The sequence below is a fragment of the Panthera uncia genome, chromosome D2, assembly GCF_023721935.1.
Source record: "Panthera uncia isolate 11264 chromosome D2, Puncia_PCG_1.0, whole genome shotgun sequence".
Classification (NCBI taxonomy): domain Eukaryota; kingdom Metazoa; phylum Chordata; class Mammalia; order Carnivora; family Felidae; genus Panthera; species Panthera uncia.
Genome location: NC_064818.1, coordinates 56,120,807 through 56,138,380, shown reverse-complemented (window position 1 = coordinate 56,138,380; position 17,574 = coordinate 56,120,807). Strand labels below are relative to the sequence as shown.

The following is a 17,574-nucleotide window of genomic DNA, read 5'->3' as shown; positions in this document are numbered from 1 at the left end:
GGAGGGAAGTAAAACCAAGACGTCCCGCCCCGTACCCAAAACGTTACAACCACACAGTTTCGATCCATCTCTCCGCTTCCTGACCCTAGAGGGTTAAATCAGGAGGGTACAACGCCACCCCTTCCTCCTACTTCCCGCCTCCCCCCTCCACCCCCTTACCTTTAAAAAGTTAAAAAATGTCTGCAGTTGAAATCTCTTAAAGGGGCGGTGCTGGTGAACGAGTACTCTTGGCACGAGTCGCTGAGAAGGCTGGCTAGGGGCGTGAGTTCGCTCCACCAGCACCAAAACACTGAAAAAAAAAAAGAGAGAGAGAGAGAGAAAGAGAGCAAGAGAGGGGGGAAAAAAGGAAAGGAAAAAAAACGGGGGGGGGGGAGGCAGACAGACACACACTTTAGATAAGGACAATTAGTCACCAGTGAGACCCTGTAGGAAGAGAGGTTTAAATCAGAGGGATTTAATGAGGGTGCTCTGTGCCTTCCCTGAAGCCATGCCCTCTAGCAACTCCCGCCCCCCCTCGTGCCTAGCCCCGGTGGCTCTCTTCTTGGCTCTGTTGCTCCATCTCTCCCTTTCCTCCCAAGCTGGAGACAGGAGACCCTTGCCTGTAGACAGAGCTCCAGGTTTGAAGGAAAAGACCCTGATTCTACTTGATGTGAGCACCAAGAACCCAGTCAGGACAGTCAATGAGAACTTCCTCTCTCTGCAGCTGGATCCGTCCATCATTCATGATGGCTGGCTCGATTTCTTAAGGTAAGGCAGGGGCTTCCATGGATCATTTTTTTTTTTTAAGTAACACCCCCCATCCCCCATTCCAAAGGGGGAAGAAGAAGAAGAAAATAAGCCAAGCGCATCTCACAAAGAGAAGAAAAGAGGTTTTCCTTCTCCTGGAATATTTGCTGTGAGGCTTTAACTGGTGATTGAGAAAAGCAATGTTTTCTATTAAGATGCACATGTTTGCAATGCAGAAGGCATTTCAGAAACTTATCAGTTATGACTGAAAAAATGTTGTGCTTACATATACCCACAATTAGCCTCCCTGTCTCCTTCTGAAAAAGAAACAAGAGGTTCAGGGCAGTTACAAAAGTGAAGAAAAGGTCTCGAGCAACAAAGACCCGAGAGGAATGGGTGCGTGTGTGAGAGAGTGTGTGTGCCTGTGTCTGTGAGTGTTCAAGCGGGGGATAGCACGAAAGTGGAATTTTCCACGAAAAGATCGATTTGTCCGTTCTCTCCCACTCCCAGACAGAAAACGAATTTAGGCAGAGGCTTGAGCGGTGGGCAAGTTAGATCGGATATTTTAAGTTTTCTTTTATATACTCCGCTGTCCTCTCCAGACTTCAGGACTTTGTAAGAGGCTTTTTTATAGACCGAATGGCCCCCCAGTCCCTCCTCCTTAAATCTCCTGCGGTAACTGCATAGTTTGGTTTTTCTTTAAAGAAAAAAAAAAATTCTCGCTCCAGTGATAGGGTATATAAGCAGAGCGGAAAGGGTCCTAGAAATACTCCGGGGATGTTTCAGAGGTCTGAACCTGGCACCAGCGGATTACCGAACCGCGTGGTTTGTACCATGGACTCCCCTCTTATTCAAGGGCTTGGAATCTAATTGGGCTCACTCTCTCCCTGGGTTGTTACTGTGTAGCAGTTAGGCAACTAATCAGGGACAGTTGCAGTGCAAAAAATAAATAAATCGTCTGCAATGTCGAATCCAAGTGTTGAGTTATTAAAAATTCCCTCCGAATAGGAGCCTCAGCTGTGGGCTCCCCCGAAGAGCCCTGAGCGCTCTCCCAGTCCCACTCTTCTGCCGGGAGGCCGCGTCCGCCGCGCGTCTTTCGTGAGTATCTTTCACTCCTTTCGAAATCCGCTTTGGTGCTGGCGCGCTCTCGCCCTTCGGTTGTGCGGGACCGCCGGGGCCTCGGCCGGGTCAGTGGACGCGGCAGGTAGCGGGAGGCGCCACGTGGAGCACTCCTTCCACGTGGAGCACTCCTTCCACGTGGAGCGAGCGTTGCAGGAGGACCAACGGCTGGTGTTGCTGCCGCTGCGGTCGTTTGTTTATGCCCGTGCCTCCGCTGGGAAGGCGGGAAGAGCTCCGCGCCGCCCGGCGTCCTCCTCGGGCCCTTGCAACGGAGCGCGTCTCTAAGCTCGTGTGTTGGTGGGGGGCGACGGGTTTTTCCGAAATACACGCCCCACCTGCACTGCACTACTCCAGCTGCGCGGACGCCCCCAGGCTTCTTTTTCCTACCTTCCTTTCTTTTTAAACCATCTTGTTAAATGCTTGCTGCAGAAAGGATTCTGGTAGGAAGCTTTTCGGGGAAGAAGCCGTGGCGGGGCGCATTTGCATTAGCTGTACAGGCTTCCGGACGGACGGTGGTTGGAAATGCCTTTTCCGCGGGGCCGCACTCGTGCCGAGGCCTCTGCCCGCCGCGGGCCCGCGCGACGCCCAGACGGCGCCTGCCCCAGAACGCAGTCTTGGAGTCCTCCGCCAGACGTTCCCGGCCACCGGGCTTCTCGGTGCGGCAGTGCGCGGCTTTCAGGAACTCTCCGAAATTGGAGTCCCCAGCTTTTTTCTCTCATACCCACCTCCGTTATGATTCTCTGTAATTTCTCCATTTGGATTTGGATTTTCAGGACCTGAGCCAGCAAAGCGTTAAAAATAACTTACAGATCCAGATTCAAATTCTTTGGTGCTAAGAGCACTTGCACCGCTCCTTCGTCACCCCTTCCTGAAGTAGCGGTTGGCTTTTAAAACTGCTTACTTATGGAAATCCTGAACCTAAATAAACGTAAATGCTGGTGTTCTGATGCTCCTCGAGTGCCCTCAGACGAGCAGGTCCACATTTCGGCAAACTTCACTTTTCCAAGAGTTGGCTTCCAAAGGGCGCCACGAAAAAGATGGAGTTGAAGTAGAGTGGAGAGGAGGATGTTACCCCTCCTGAGAGCCGGCTGAATTATTTTAGGGCCCAAAGAGACATTGCTTTTACCGTGCAAAGCCCGGATGGGGAAAGTTCTCAGAAAAGCAGGGATTTACCCCGGCAATCTCTCGCCCAGTGTTAGGGAGATGGATGCAGTTGTTACACGACAGTAGTATTAAAGGAAGATCAACTTTAGCATTAAAAAAAGAACCAACCTGACCTCAGGTACCTGCTCTGAAAGAAAGGAGGCCTGTTTCACCTTCTCCACTGAGGTTGCAGTGCCCCTGGGGCAGGGGATGCAGATTCCGGCTTCCAGCCTGTAAGTTTGGCAAAAGTCGGAGCTCTGCAGTCCACGCGCTGCGCGTCTCCGCCAGGAGCGCTTTCCCGGCAGTGGCAGAAGCTGGGCGACTGCGCCTAAGCCCCGTGTTCTCAGCAGAAGTGCCCCCCCCTCGGCCCCCCATACGCACTGCATTAACAAACAGACTAACCGACTGGGAAGAAGTACCTTTGGCGAGCGGCGTCGGGTTGTCTGAGGGAGGGGGCCGCGGCCGGCTGGGCGCAGGAGGCGTAGCCCGGGGAGCCAGGCGCACGCGAGACGCCGGGGCCCGCGCGGGTGGCGGGCTGGGGCTGACACGGCCCGTAGCCTCGGCCGGGTCGCTCTCGGAGAGTGGGGAGAGAGCCGTGGTCGGCGCTCCGCTCCGGGTCGCCTCTCCTCACCCCGGATCCTTTTCTCTCTCTTTCTGTACCCCTGCAGCTCCAAGCGCCTGGTGACCCTGGCTCGGGGACTTTCGCCCGCCTTTCTGCGCTTCGGGGGCAAAAGGACCGACTTCCTGCAGTTCCAGAACCTGAGGAACCCGGCGAAAAGCCGCGGGGGCCCCGGCCCGGATTACTATCTCAAAAACTATGAGGATGGTGAGAAACAACTTACTTCCAGTCTAGCGGGATGGGGGACGTTTGAGGAATAGGAGCGAACTCTTGCTGTGTGTGTGTGGGGAGGGGGGGGGGGAAGGTGGGGGGGTAGCCGGCTTGGAGGAGAGCCTGGTAGCAGCTCCTCTGAAAAGCTGGTAGCTGCGGGCTAGGGGACACTGGAGTGTGGCGCTTCTGACGCGATTACGCAGAGGGGGTCACAAGTTGTCCTGGTCCAGGCTGCCGGCCTTTCGCTGGGCGGCTGCGCTCCAGGGCCGAGACGTGGTGGCCAGAACAATTAGCAGGCTGGTCCTGTGGGGAGATTAGCGGGTTTTTTGAGAAAATTCAGACAAGTTCATAGGCTACTAAAGGATCAGGGTCACGTTTGATTCCTAAAACTCTAGAAAAAAGTGCCTTTCTGTTTTTTTCTTATTTCTTGCTTTCCTGAGATGAGGATATGGGTGATTCAGCCTCTTTTGAAACCCACTCTAAAGTTTTGTGGATAATACCTTTTAGATTGGACCTTTGTTAGGGGATGTTTGAAAATCTCCACAGTGGGTTCTCCTTCAGACTGCCTGATGTCAGAGTCGCATTTTTTTTTTTTTTCTGTTTTAAAATGAGATTGTGTAAATGCCAGCCTTCTTTCTTGCCAGGATCGAGTAGTTAAGTGTTGGAAGGGCTTTGAAAACTCCAAATCATATTACAGTGTGAGAGACCAATCTTTTTAGGTTTGAACAGTCTCATTTTTACCAGGAAGAAATGAAAATGGCATTTTAAAGTTTTGTTTAGAGGGTGTAGTATTAATATATATGAACTTTCTTTGCGGAGAGGGGGACATAAGTCTTTCAAATAGTCAAGATGGGAACTGGTGGGTCCTCAGCTACTGAGGCTGTTTAGATTGTATAAAAGAGGTATTGGTGTCCATTCTTGGAGGGTTATCTCTTCTCTGCTGTCCTTTCTCATAAGTGAGCCTCAGTTTTATTTTTAAAGGGCTCAAGGACAGGTTCTTAGAGCTCCCTGGATTTTGTTACATCTTGTCCTTGTAAATCAGCAAAACAAGGAAATGTCGTTGTATATTCTGGGGTTTCACTGAATGGGAATTCTGGAGAGATATATTTCAAGAGTGGCTGAGAAACTTTTTTTTTTTTTAAGTGTCAGAATGGAGAAAGAGCAAAGCTGAGACTTCTTGAGTTTAAAGCAAGAATAGGACTTACTCATAACATTTGCCAAAGTGTATAGGAGTTTAAGGTGACATCTTTTCAAAGGTAAATGTCATTACCATAAAAATGTGGATTGCAATAGATTTTGCTGTCACTTAGCATAAAATGCTGAAAGGTAAAAGCTAATCCTGAACAGCAGCTCTGATGGTAACTTGACCCAGGGCCTTATAGCTTCCAGGGTCACTGTCAACTCTGTGCTCAGACATGAGAAGGGAGAGTATTACTGGTTTTCCTGATGAAACAGCTCTGGTTTGAATCCGTGTGAACTACTTCTTTGGTTTGTGGAAAAATGTAGAAGAGCCCCAAGAACCACTGACCATTATAAATTATAGGAATTGGCCTTTTTCTCCCAAACATGTACCTAGGATTATATTACCAATTCATTGAGAACATGAGATTTGCTTAAAATGAAGGATACAATTTGTTTCCCTTTGTGAAAGGAGAAAGTGGGCATCATGGGGAGAAAGGAAATTGGCAGAAAGCCGTGCCCCATAAAACTTCATAGCATTTAGAAAAAATCAGAAATCGAAAAGATCTAAGAGGTCATCTTCAATCTTCCCACCATTTCAGGGGCCAGTACAGGATCATTCCATATGGAATCCTTTTCTTGTTTTGTCCAACCTGGTATTAAATATCTCTAGGAATGTAGTTTTTATCACACTTATGGGAAAGAGTTCTTCTGTCCCGTAGGTTTTTGCCAGCATATTTATCCTGAATTTTTTTTTTTAAATACAGTATTCTCTAAATATTTATGACTATTTCTTTTTCTTTCTTTCTTCTTTTTTTTTCTTTTTTTTTGCATTTTTAAGACCTCTGTCTTCAAACTAATTTGTCTTTGGTGTGAGTGTCAGCTTCAAAAAAAAAAAAAAAAAAGGTTTCCTGATAGCTGTTTTTTATCTAGACTACCTGGATTTAATTCCTTTAAAACTTTCTTTAAAGTCAGTACTTCCAGACGCTAATCTGTTTTATTGCTCCTAGCTGAACTCCTTTTGATTTATGTCTCTCCAGTAATAAGATGCTCTGAACTATGTCAGTATTTGAGACCTTAGCAGAGTTAAAGAGAGTAGGAGTGCCCTATTTCTGCCCTTTGATGCTCAGATATCCTTAAATCACCCATATCGTCTTTGTTGTTGCATGTTGCATTACAGAATTTAAGGCAAAAATGTTTTCGGTATAGCCTTAGTAATTTTGCAAACATTATACTTTAGTTGTCACTCTTTATCCAGTGATAATTATCTCATCATGAACATCTTAAAAATAATTAGGTCTTCTTAGCAAATGGCCCTGTAATAGGCACTTGGGCATAAGCACCTTATTAAAAAAAAGATGTATTGACTTAAACATGATACAGAGTAATGACATACATTTTGAGTAATAAGATACCCTACTGGCAAATTATGAAATTGAATGCTATAGTTAAGAGATTATGGAATTTGGATTTAGAAAGCCTATATTGCAGGCCTCACTCTATCACTTTTGATGGTGTGGCCCTGGGCTTGCTGCTTCTCTGTAGCATATGGATGATGATAATACCTGCTGTGCATTGCTTCTGTGAGGCTTTTAAGAAGTAATGTGTGTAAAATATTGTGTCAGTTACAAAGCACTATATAAAGACTAAGGATCTTACTTTTATTAAGGGCAATTTCAGAATATTTATAACATTTAATATTTTAAGGTGGGATTAAGGAGTGAATAAGATTTGATGAGACAGAAATTTATACAGAAGAAAGGAGATAGAATTGGGGAATTGGTAAAAAGGATTAAGTGAATATAGGGAGAATTGTTTTTAAGGGACCCAGGTAGAGAACAGGGTGGCTTACTTTTTTTATGGTAATGAGACAAGAGACTAATCTTTAGTTTTGTTATATGCTAAGAGTAAAATGAACCAATAGTACTTGGGTAAAATACACTTTTATAGTTAATGTATTCATATAACCACCTTGCTGTGATTTGTTGTTGTTTCCCTCTGAATTAATAGGGCAGTTAAGTCAAGTGGCTTCTATTTTCCAAATACTTTTAAGCACTTTAATGCCACTGCATTTTCTCTAACTTTCTAAAACTATTGTTTACGTATCACTTTGGGATGGTCTCTGGTTACTCTTTTAATACAGTTATCTACTCTATGCTTAGGCAGCTTGAATTTCATACAAACATGGTGATGATGGAAGAAATAAAAATAGGATTGTTTTTTTATACCTTGGAATCTTACCTTTTTCCTTACCTTTTGTACACACCATTTTTTATGCACATCACAAGCCAGCTTAATATCTAAAATATCATACATATTATATCACTCTTCTCAGAATTTCTGATTATTTTTGGATTGCTTTCAGAAAATGTTCAAACTCCTCAACTTTACATTCAGAGCCTTTCACATTTCAACTTCAGCTTACATTTTGGATCCTGTGTTTTCATATACTTTTCATTACAGTCCTTGATTTTCATTGTCTCCTTAAAGCACCCTCATTATTTCAACCCTATACCTTTGTTCAGCCAGATATCTCTGCTTCGAATGCCTTTCTCTTGGCTCTGTTCAAGTCTCACCCCCTACCCAATTCCTGAAGGCCCATTGCAAATGCCCCTTATTTTCCCAAGGCCTTTCCTGAGCATGTCATTGTGTAGTGATCTCTTCTTTCTGTGGACCATTGTAGCTTTTACTCTTTATGTTATTCTTTTTGGCTCCTTCTGCCTTGTTTTGCTCTTTAACTTTTCACATGTATATGAAAAGTTTTCCTTTCCATTAAATGCTTTACCTTTTCAATTAGAGTTCACATCTTTATAGGAAGGGACCATATCTAATTATTGTCTATTCTGAAATGTCTAGCATTATATAGAGCTTCGGCAAATATTTTTGGATATATATTGGGTTAAGAGCACTGTTAAAGCCCTAGGAAAATGGAGGTGATTAATGAAGAAATGAGTGAATCAGTATATGAAGATTCTATTCCTTTTTTTACTTTCAATGCACAATCTTATAAGTCCATTCTTAATACTTATTTTAATGACATTCTTCATTATTTTAACCATGTACTCTTAAGTAGTCTAAGTCATCTTGGTTTCATGCTATGCATTAAATCAACCTTACCACCTGGTTTAAAGCCTTGCACTGGACCTATACTGTTTTTATATTGTATCTGTTTCTTCTTTGCCTTGACTTTTGCTTTTCCTTGTTAGCATCTTATATAGTTTTATGCCTGATTTTCCAATTCCTGATTTAATAGTTCTTTTTCACAAACTTTGAAAGTTGTTTTTTTTAATCTCCCTCATCTTGAAGATTTTCTCTTCAGAGACCTTCTCAAATTCTAAATGATGAATGTGAGTGCACTTTATACACTCTAAGGCACTATATGACTATTATTATTGTTCGTCTTTCTCCTGAAAGTTTTCCCAGTTTTATAGGTGAGGTCGTTAATTCTTTTTCTTTCTATTTCCTTTCCATCAATCAAGACATAAGACCTAAGAATAGCACAACTGCCAAAATACATATTTGCTTTGAACTTCCCTACCTTTTACCATCTCATTTTATTTCACAGAAAGGTTTCTTGAAATTCAATTACATTTAACAGGTATTTATTGATTATCTACTCTGTTTAGTTTCATGCTGGGCAAAGAATGGCAGAATATTGAGATAGTGTCCCAAATCACCATTAGAACACGACAGTAATAATTGCTATAGGCAAGATCTACTAATCAGTGTTAAAATAAGTAGGTGAGACCTTAACATAAAACTGGATATTTGCATAACTTCAAAGCATGTCTCCCATAATATATATTAATGAGTTGTTGTGGTGGTTTTAGTTTGTGTCCACAAAATCTTCTTTGTCTAGGAGGTAGAACGTAACTTTTGTCCCTGTAAGTGTATGCTGGATTTGATGATTTGCTTCTGAAGAAGAGGGTCTGTAAAAAGGAAAAAACTAACTTGACAGTAGAGAAGTGGACAGACATCATTTCAACAAAGTGATCAAGCTTAATATAAACAGATAAGTCATGTTGATAATCATGTATTCCCTGATAAGATATGATGAGAAGGCACATCACCTTTATGATATTCTTTGCAAGAATTTCTAATAATCTGTAATTATGAAAAACACTTGTGAAAACAAACTGAAAGACATTCTACAAAATAACTGCCCTATACCCTTCAAAAGACACTGTCCCCACTGTCAATGAACTAATAATTTAATTAGTGAGATAATGTTTATACTGATAAAACTTAAGAGTAACTCAGAGACAATATGGAAAGAAGTACTGAGACATAATAGTTTGCCAAGTGTAACAGGAAAAGTAGAGATGAATATGGGCCAGATTTCAATAGGAGTTAGGTTGGGCCTTGTGAAAGATAGGTTTAGGCAGGTAGAGACAAGAAGAGAGGACATTTAACTGAAGGGAAAGAGCATGAGGCAAAGTCTAAATATGTGTTTGCGTAGTAAGGAGACCATCCTGGCTGCACAGAAGGTACATGTTAGGAATTATCTTAGTTCATGTTGCTACAACTATGTCATTTTTCTTTAAAAAAATTTTTTTTAATGTTTATTTCTTTTTGAGAGAGAGAGAGAGAGAGAGAGAGGGACAGAGCATGAGCAGGGAAGGGGCAGAGAGAAAGGGAGACACAGAATCTGAAGCAGGCTCCAGGCTCTGAGCTGTTAGCACAGAGCCCAACACAGGGCTCAAACTCACGAACCGTGAGATCATGACCTGAGCCGAAGTGGGACACTCAACTGACTGAGCCACCCGGGTGCCCCATATGTCATTTTTCTATAGAAGCCTATTTGCACATTTTTTTGTTAATTCAGAAATGTTTGTATTTAAAAAATATAAAAAATAAAGTACATCTTAGAAATGATTCTAAGAAAAGCTCATATTATTAGAATTATGTCTAAATTAAGTTTTAAGAAGTTCTAATGTATTTTTGTTAGCTCCAAAATATGTAATTGAAGAAGAAGAACAAGGAAGTACATGTTTGAGGGAAAAAGTTGGTTGGGTCAGTCTGGATTAGATTACAAGAATCTTGAGTTTTAGGCATAGCAAAATAGTATTGTTCCTATAGAAAAATAGAGGCTGTTATAAGTTCTCTTATTCCATTGAAGAGGAGAAGGACATGTTTTCAACATGGGCAGTGACCCTTGCCCTCTTTTTAAAATTACTACACATGTTCACATACTCTAGCTGAAGTGTTTTATAATTGTACTTGGTGAAGTTTGAGTTATGAATCATGATTGAATTTAAAATTGCACAACTTAAAATTTAAATTTAGGGTATATAAAAGAAAAGGCTTTGGAACTTGCTTGATAAGTTTTACATTATCCTTCTTATAGAATAATAACAGGCTAATATTTTATAATATTCATTCATTCATGAATTTACTCATTGAGCAGGCATCTAGTTCCTCTTTGACACTGAGGCTGAGAAGATGAATGGGGCCGAGGCATTAATGTCAAATTACACACTACTGATCTCTTGTCACTTTAGCAGTTGCAGCCAAAAGCAGTTGCTGGAGATTTTTAGGCTGAAGAAAAACTTCCAACTTCTTCATTTGGTGTTTCATGATTTGTCTGCCAGCAACTTTAGAAGGATTTGATTCAATTTAATATTTTATTAAAGGGTGTCAGAAATCACCTGAAGTTTTATATATGTTTTATTCTGCCTTTTAGAAACAAAATGGATGCATTTTCTGTAATGTTTAAAAATTTGGTACCCAAGTCCCGAGTGCTAGCTGAAGCTCACTGTGAATTTGAATATGGCGTCTCACAAAGATGTAGTCATCCTCTCATTTAGCCACAACTTAATCATTGTGGCCATCTGTAGAGTGCTGAAAGTGGTAGAGATTAGGAAACTCTGGGATCTGTTACAAGTAAAGGTAGCTTGGTTAATTTCAGGGAATCAGTCCAGTAAATAAACCTTACAGTCACAACCACATTTGTATAATTTATCACCTGGTCATTGGGATCAAAGGTAATGCAGACAGTTATGTGTTCCTGAACAACACAATTGTGCTACTCTTGCCAATACGAAATATCATTTCTCTTGCCAAATGAGTTTAAATTGTCTCTCCTGTTTTCCCAAGCCCTCCTGATGGGATGAGTACTTCATAGAAGAAGAGACATTTCTTTCATGATTCCCTGGGTCTGATCAGGCTGCCAGTCACATGGTCCGGGTTCCTAGAATCAGGAGCCTCTTCTGTGAATCCTTCATCAAAATGGATTAACTTCGGTGCTTTGTAGTGCCCTAATCAAGTTTTCAGCTATCTCAGTCTATGAGGCAGTGGATTGGGAACACCGAAAGGTGTGTGTGTGTGTGTGTGTGTGTGTGTGTGTGAGAGAGAGAGAGAGAGAGGGAGGGGGGATACTAGCATGAGAGAATTTGATGTGTTTTATTTCTTGCACTCATCTGTGGATAGTGATGTAGTCAGGGTAAATACATATTTCTAGATTAGTGGCTGGTGTAAGAAGGTATAGGTACCTTGTTGAACTCCGCTGTCCTTTGGTTTCATGATTTGGTTGAGTGAGGTTCAGTTCTGTCAGTTTTCTTCAATTTAGTATAGTGAAAAACTGTAATTTTGCTTAATTTAATAACGTTTTAATATAATCAACTCTCTGCCAAGCTTAGTGCTAGATATTGGGGCTACCAAGAGGAATAAAGCATGAACTGCAGTCTCAGGTGGGCTTGCCTGGAAGGTGCTTACTGAATCGGTGGGCTGGGGTGGCCAATCGTCCCTCCCCCCGAACCTGGATGCTTCAAAGCCACATGCAGGGTTTGCACTCGGCCCCCTGCCAGGTCTGGAGGCTGGGCACGTTGCAGCCGGGCCGGGAAAGATTGGTCCGAGCCGGACTTTGCACAGCAGACCACGTCCTCGGCTCCTCCTCTCCCCCACCTCGGGCCAGCCCCTGACGGTTTCTACGAAGAAATACTCCCCCCAGTATTTTTACTATGTCTGTAATTTTCCTGTTTTATATTAGGAAAGAAAACTATGGTCTTGTATATTTGTAGAATTTCAGAGTGGTCTCAGTATTATCTCTCTACTTCAGTCAGATTAATCTTTGCTTAGTCCCTCCACTTTGCTTATATATCCTCCACCTTGAACATTCCTCTTCCCTCTTGAATTGAAAATTTTACTTGTCCTTCAAAGCTCTGCCTGTCTTTTCTCTTATTAAGCCTTCTGTTAAGCCAATCCCCATTCATCCCTCCTCATTTTCTGAATTTTTCTGAAATTCTTCTCTGAATCTCATTTAGTCCAAGTGCCCCAGAATTGACGTTTGATTAACTTAAGCAGACATCATTTTTGTCTCTAAGAATTTACAATCAAAACACACTGGTATTGACACACATAAAAATCCGTATAGAGAGAACTATCAACCCACTGCATGGAACAGACACTTTAAGTCAAACAAAGTGTTTATATTATTTACAAACCTTAATACATGTGTTTTGCTTTTTATGGCAAAGAATAAAGAGTAAAAAATGTAAGCTGCATATAGGAAAGATGGAGTACATAGCTATATGTATATATTTGTATTGAGGATGTTTGTATTGTTGGGGATTAAACCAGTGTCTTATTCTCACTTGCCCTGGAAAGGCAAAAATGCCTTGAAGTATCGAAGGTGAGATTGGAAAGCTGAAAAAAGGTAAATTGCCCAGAGTTGTGGCATACTCTGAAATAAGAGTGGATATTTTTCTGTAGCTTAATGATAGTAATGATATATTAATAATATTACTTAATGTTATTGAGTGCATATTATGTGCCAAATATTATTTTAAGGAATTTACATGCATTAACAAATTTAATTCTCTTATCAATCCCATGAGGAAAGCACTGTTTTTTCCCACTTGACAGATGGGGAAACGAGGCACAGAGTGGGTAACTTGCCAAAGACCACCCAGTGAATGAGTTGGGTGACATCAGTTATTAAACCTGCAGGCTTAAATATCTTTTCAGACACATAAGACATACAAGAAATAATAACAACGAGAACTAGATAGGATACAGTCAAATGTTAAATGATGTAGGACAAGCTGTAAGGACTACAAGAGTTGAGAGGAGGTTAAGTGAGAGCTAGAGTAGTCAGGACAGGTGCCTTAGGAGGAGGGCTTTTGACCTGGCCTTGAGGATATATAATAATAATGCCAATAATAGCTACTGTTTGTTGCACTCTTAACTGTGCTTTACATATGTTACTTCGTTTAGTTCTTAAATCAATCTGATGAGAAGCCTTGTGTGTGGGTACGAAGAACCTGAGACTCAGAAAAGATGTGATTTGCTCAAGGTCATAAAGATGAGTAGTTGGTAGAGCCGTAATTAGAACCTAGTCCTGTCTTCTCTTTATCCTGCTTGGGTAGGAGAGGGGTCCCGTCTTTGACTCATTCATTGTGTTATTCATTCATCCATTCATCTGTCTGGCACTCAAAAGCCCTATGTTAAACATTGTCAGTCATTAAAAATATGTGTGCCATAGGCCTTCCCATGAGGATAATTGAAAGTCTTGTGGGTTAGAACACAAAATAGTTGTTAGGTAAAACAACAAAAGAATGTAATCATAGACACATGAACAATTGAAAGAGATGGTTGTCACACTTTATGACATATTGAAGTAATAGAACAACAACTGAGCTAATGTGGAATAGAACTTACTAATTTCTCTGGGAAGGAGGTATTTTTTGAAATGGATGCATTGAAGAGAATAATAGAAATGGATAAATAGTGTTATTGACATAAGGGAAATGGCAGGATAAAAAGCAGAAAAATAAGTATATTTGAAAAAGTTGTTGGAAGGTTACAATCAAACTGTTGGGCAGTTTTAGAATTATTATTATTTATTTTTTTATTTATAAATGGAACTATACTCTGCTTTAAGTTCTAGGCCCAATGAAACCCTGTGAAGAGTAAGGGAATGGAGAAGGGTAAAGTTTCAAGAAAACCCTTTATACCTCCCTCTGTGTCTTTCTCTTTGAACTGAGATTGTGTTAAATTCAAGTGGAGAACACTTTTATAGTCACTTAAAATGAAGAAACCAAGGAACAAAGAGGTTTATAATTCTACAAAAAGTCTCAGGTGTGATTTAAGTAACTCTGCTGTTAAGTGGCAGAGCTGTTGTTGGACCCAGGACATTCTCAGTCTGAAGTTGGTCATTGTCACTCTCCTTATTATAGCCTAACAGCACCATGTTCCTTGTTCTTCTACCAAGAAAGCTTCCAAGGCCTTTCCTCGGGATTTATATTAGCTTGAGTCTGATTTGAAAGTTTGAGAATGGGGCTATATGAAAAGTATATTTCCTTTGTGGCAGTTTCCATCTGGTTTGGTCACTTGTCATCTCATTCTGTCACTTCTCTTTCAGTTCCCTGTCTCTGTCCTCTCTCTGTCCTGCTGCCTGATTAATCTTTCTGAAGCTCCACTGTCCCCCTTTAATTGCCCAGCTAGAAAACTTTAGAGACATCTCTTGTCTGCTCACTCAAGTTCTCACTCTCCTCTAGTTTTCCAAGGCCCTCGAGAGTCAGCCTCTCTCTCTGCCTTCATTTCTAACCCTTGGATTCCCCACTCTATCATCTGTTTGCCCACTTTCTACCACTTTCTGAATTCTTCCTACCTTGCAAATCTCTGCTCAAATTTGTCCTCCTCCTCTGTGAATTCTTCAGTACTCAGCTCAAAGTGATTTGATTAATTTATTCCCTCATGAAACATTCATCAAGCCTGACTTTCTGAGGCTTTTATTATCTAAAAATCACTCCTTTGCCATGCTCTACCCTTAGATTTTAGATCACTGCGAGAGTGGTCATTGTATCATTTCTTTTGTTTCTATAACATCTAGTGGAGTGCCTTTTACATAGTAGCTCTTCAGCAAATACTTGTTGACTTATTATCTGCCATTTATTTGGTAGCTTAATATACTAAAGGGAATAAGCTCTCTTATGTTCATTGTTTTTGCTTTATAAAAATATTATAGGATATTTCTGGTTAATGCTTAACTTCTTTATTCATATTTTTACTTTTAAAAGTTTATGCTTTTATTTATTTTATTATCAATCTAATATATACTCACTAATATCAATTTGATGGTACACATACTAAATGACCCCCAGTCCCACTCTAGAGATATAGTCACTTAAAAAATTTTTTTTAATGTTTATTTATTTTTGAAGGAGAGAGAGAGACAGAGCATGAGTGGGAGAAAAGCAGAGAAAGAGGGGGACACAGAATCCGAAGCAGGCTCCAGGCTCTGAGCTGTCAGCACAGAGCCTGACGTGGGGCTCAAACTCACAAACTGAGATCATGATCTGAGCTGAAGTTGGACACTTAACCAAATGAGCCACCCAGGCACCCTAGATATAATCACTTTTAATGGCCTGGCATGTATCTTTTCAGACCTTTTTCTATGTATACAGATGTATATAAACTTTTATATATATAATTGCGATCATATTGTATAACTTGCTTATATAGATAACCTTTTAGTCAGTAACCATGGTTTCTTTTTTAGTGAGTACATAATCCACGTGTGCATGAGCTGTAATTTAACCATTCTCTTTAATTCTTTCATTGGTACATTTTTGCAAGAGCTTCTGTTTGCTATTTGACTATAGTTTGTAACAGAGCAGTGCTGCAGTATCATATTTCTTTCTTCATATTTGAATTTGATTTAAATTATTTATTTTCCTCTAACATCTTTTTAAACACCCTTATCCATTTTAATCCTTTTAGCTATAATACATTCTTTGAGTAAATGTCAAGAAAACAGCCACAGCAAAACTAATTCTGTGCATCAAAGTATGGTTTCCTTTAGTGAAATAAGTGCTTTGTAAAGTTTTGGATACAGATGGAAAGTGACATGCAAAATATTTTGAGTTTTTGTTCAAATGTTATATCACTGTGTGATTTGAAAGAAATCCTAGGTGAGGATTTCTTGATTCTCTTTGAATGTCACTCATGTCATTAAAGCTGCTCTGTGGATTTGAATATCAGTCAGCCAAAGAAGTGAGACTTATGAAGACCTGGCATGATGTTTTGTTGGAAACAAACTAAAAAAGGCAGAAGGTAGCCATTTTTGAATAGCTCCCTACTCAGTTGTTTGCAGGAGAAAAATGATTACACTTTACATTTGTAATGTTCTTTAAGGATTATAAAAACATTCCTGATCCTTACAGGGACTGTGTATGGTAAGTTTATTTTAGATTTTGTCATTTTCATTTTATAAATGAGAAACAGACTCAAGGAAGTTGTTCAAAGTAACATGGTTTTTAAGTGGCAGGGCTGGGATTAGAATGCAGCACCTCTGCCTTCCAGCCGGATGCTGTTAAATGAGGCACCGTAGCTAATGACGGTCCCTTTACTCCACTACAGTGAACCAGGTGGGTGCTTGTATTCTGCAGTGGTTGGGACACTCTGAAACAAGTTGTATGGGAGGCTGGAATGGGTCTGTGGCTGTTGTGAGAGGGTGTGTTTGCTTGAAGGTGTGCTGGAGTCCAGTTTAGATTCTTGCAGTTTGGATTCTTGCATCTTTTTGAACTGGTTTTCATTAACCCCTGAACAGGCCACAGAATGCCATTCTCTGAGATGCCACCTGAATCTTAGACTCCCTTGAGACCGAGGTCCAAACCCAGGGTGAGGTTAGAACTAGCCCAGAGAATAGGACCAGGGGACTTTTGAGAGCACTCTGTGGGATGCCAGTATCTCCGAGGAGACTTCCAACAAAGAATTTAAAAGCCGACATTCATTAGCTATCACAGTGCACCCAGTGAAAGGGAGGAGGAGTCTGTTTCATTTACTATGAGCAGGCCCCCTGTGAGTAGGCAGAGAGCTGGAAATAGAGCATGAGCTTTTTGGTGATAATAGTCACTAAACCATGCACAGTTTAAAAAAATCTTTGTAATCGCCTTTGAGATAAATCTTTACGTGTCTCTCAGTGCCTTGATAGGTATTCTGTTTTCATCTGGGTGTTTATTTCCTTGCAATTGTTGAAAAACCAGATTGTGGAATTATTTGCCAGGCCATTATGAATCCCTTTGGAAGAGTAGACTCAGGTTAATTCCAGTGAGATATAAATTCAAAAGGAACTACAGGCCAGGCTTAGCCAAGTTAAAATCCATAGGTGAAACTAAACATGTAACCTAAAACTATTACAAAAATAAATGGTATTGTTTCATAGACCATTTGTAGAAGCAAATGAATGGCACCCCAGTCCAAAGGTCAGGAGTTTCAACAACTTGCAGCAGAAAACTTACACTTATTAAATGTCTTCACTAGGGGTTTTTGTGTTAGTAGATGACTGAGGTCTTTTGTTTCTTCTGTTTCCTCATGGCAGTAAAGTTGAAATTTAGCAAGCTTTCAAAATGAAATTTCTCGTAGAAGGTATAACCACAGGTTTTAAGTTTTCATCACCTAAATGTGGAACAGAATGATTGAAAACTTGGGGGGGGGGAGGGGAAAAGAGTTGAGGACACATGTGGTGTGTATCAAGAATCAGTGTAAATCAGGAAGGTGTGGTAAGGGGGATTTCCTGTGTTACAGAACTGCTGAAATAGTCCTTCCCCCCCCCCCCCCCCCCCCCCCCCCCCCCC

The 17,574-nt window shown here is 41.0% G+C and overlaps 1 protein-coding gene across 1 annotated transcript in view; it reads left to right on the top strand.

The window, feature by feature from the left end:
- Nucleotides 1–2,985: 2,985 nt before the first annotated feature.
- Nucleotides 2,986–17,574, top strand: part of LOC125933148 (uncharacterized) — a 59,935-nt gene continuing 45,346 nt past the window's right edge. Inside the window, exons 1-3 of the mRNA XM_049646007.1 lie at nt 2,986–3,071; nt 3,196–3,365; nt 3,437–3,814. Coding sequence (XP_049501964.1) covers nt 2,986–3,071; nt 3,196–3,365; nt 3,437–3,814 — 634 coding nt within the window. The remainder of the gene's footprint in view (nt 3,072–3,195; nt 3,366–3,436; nt 3,815–17,574) is intronic.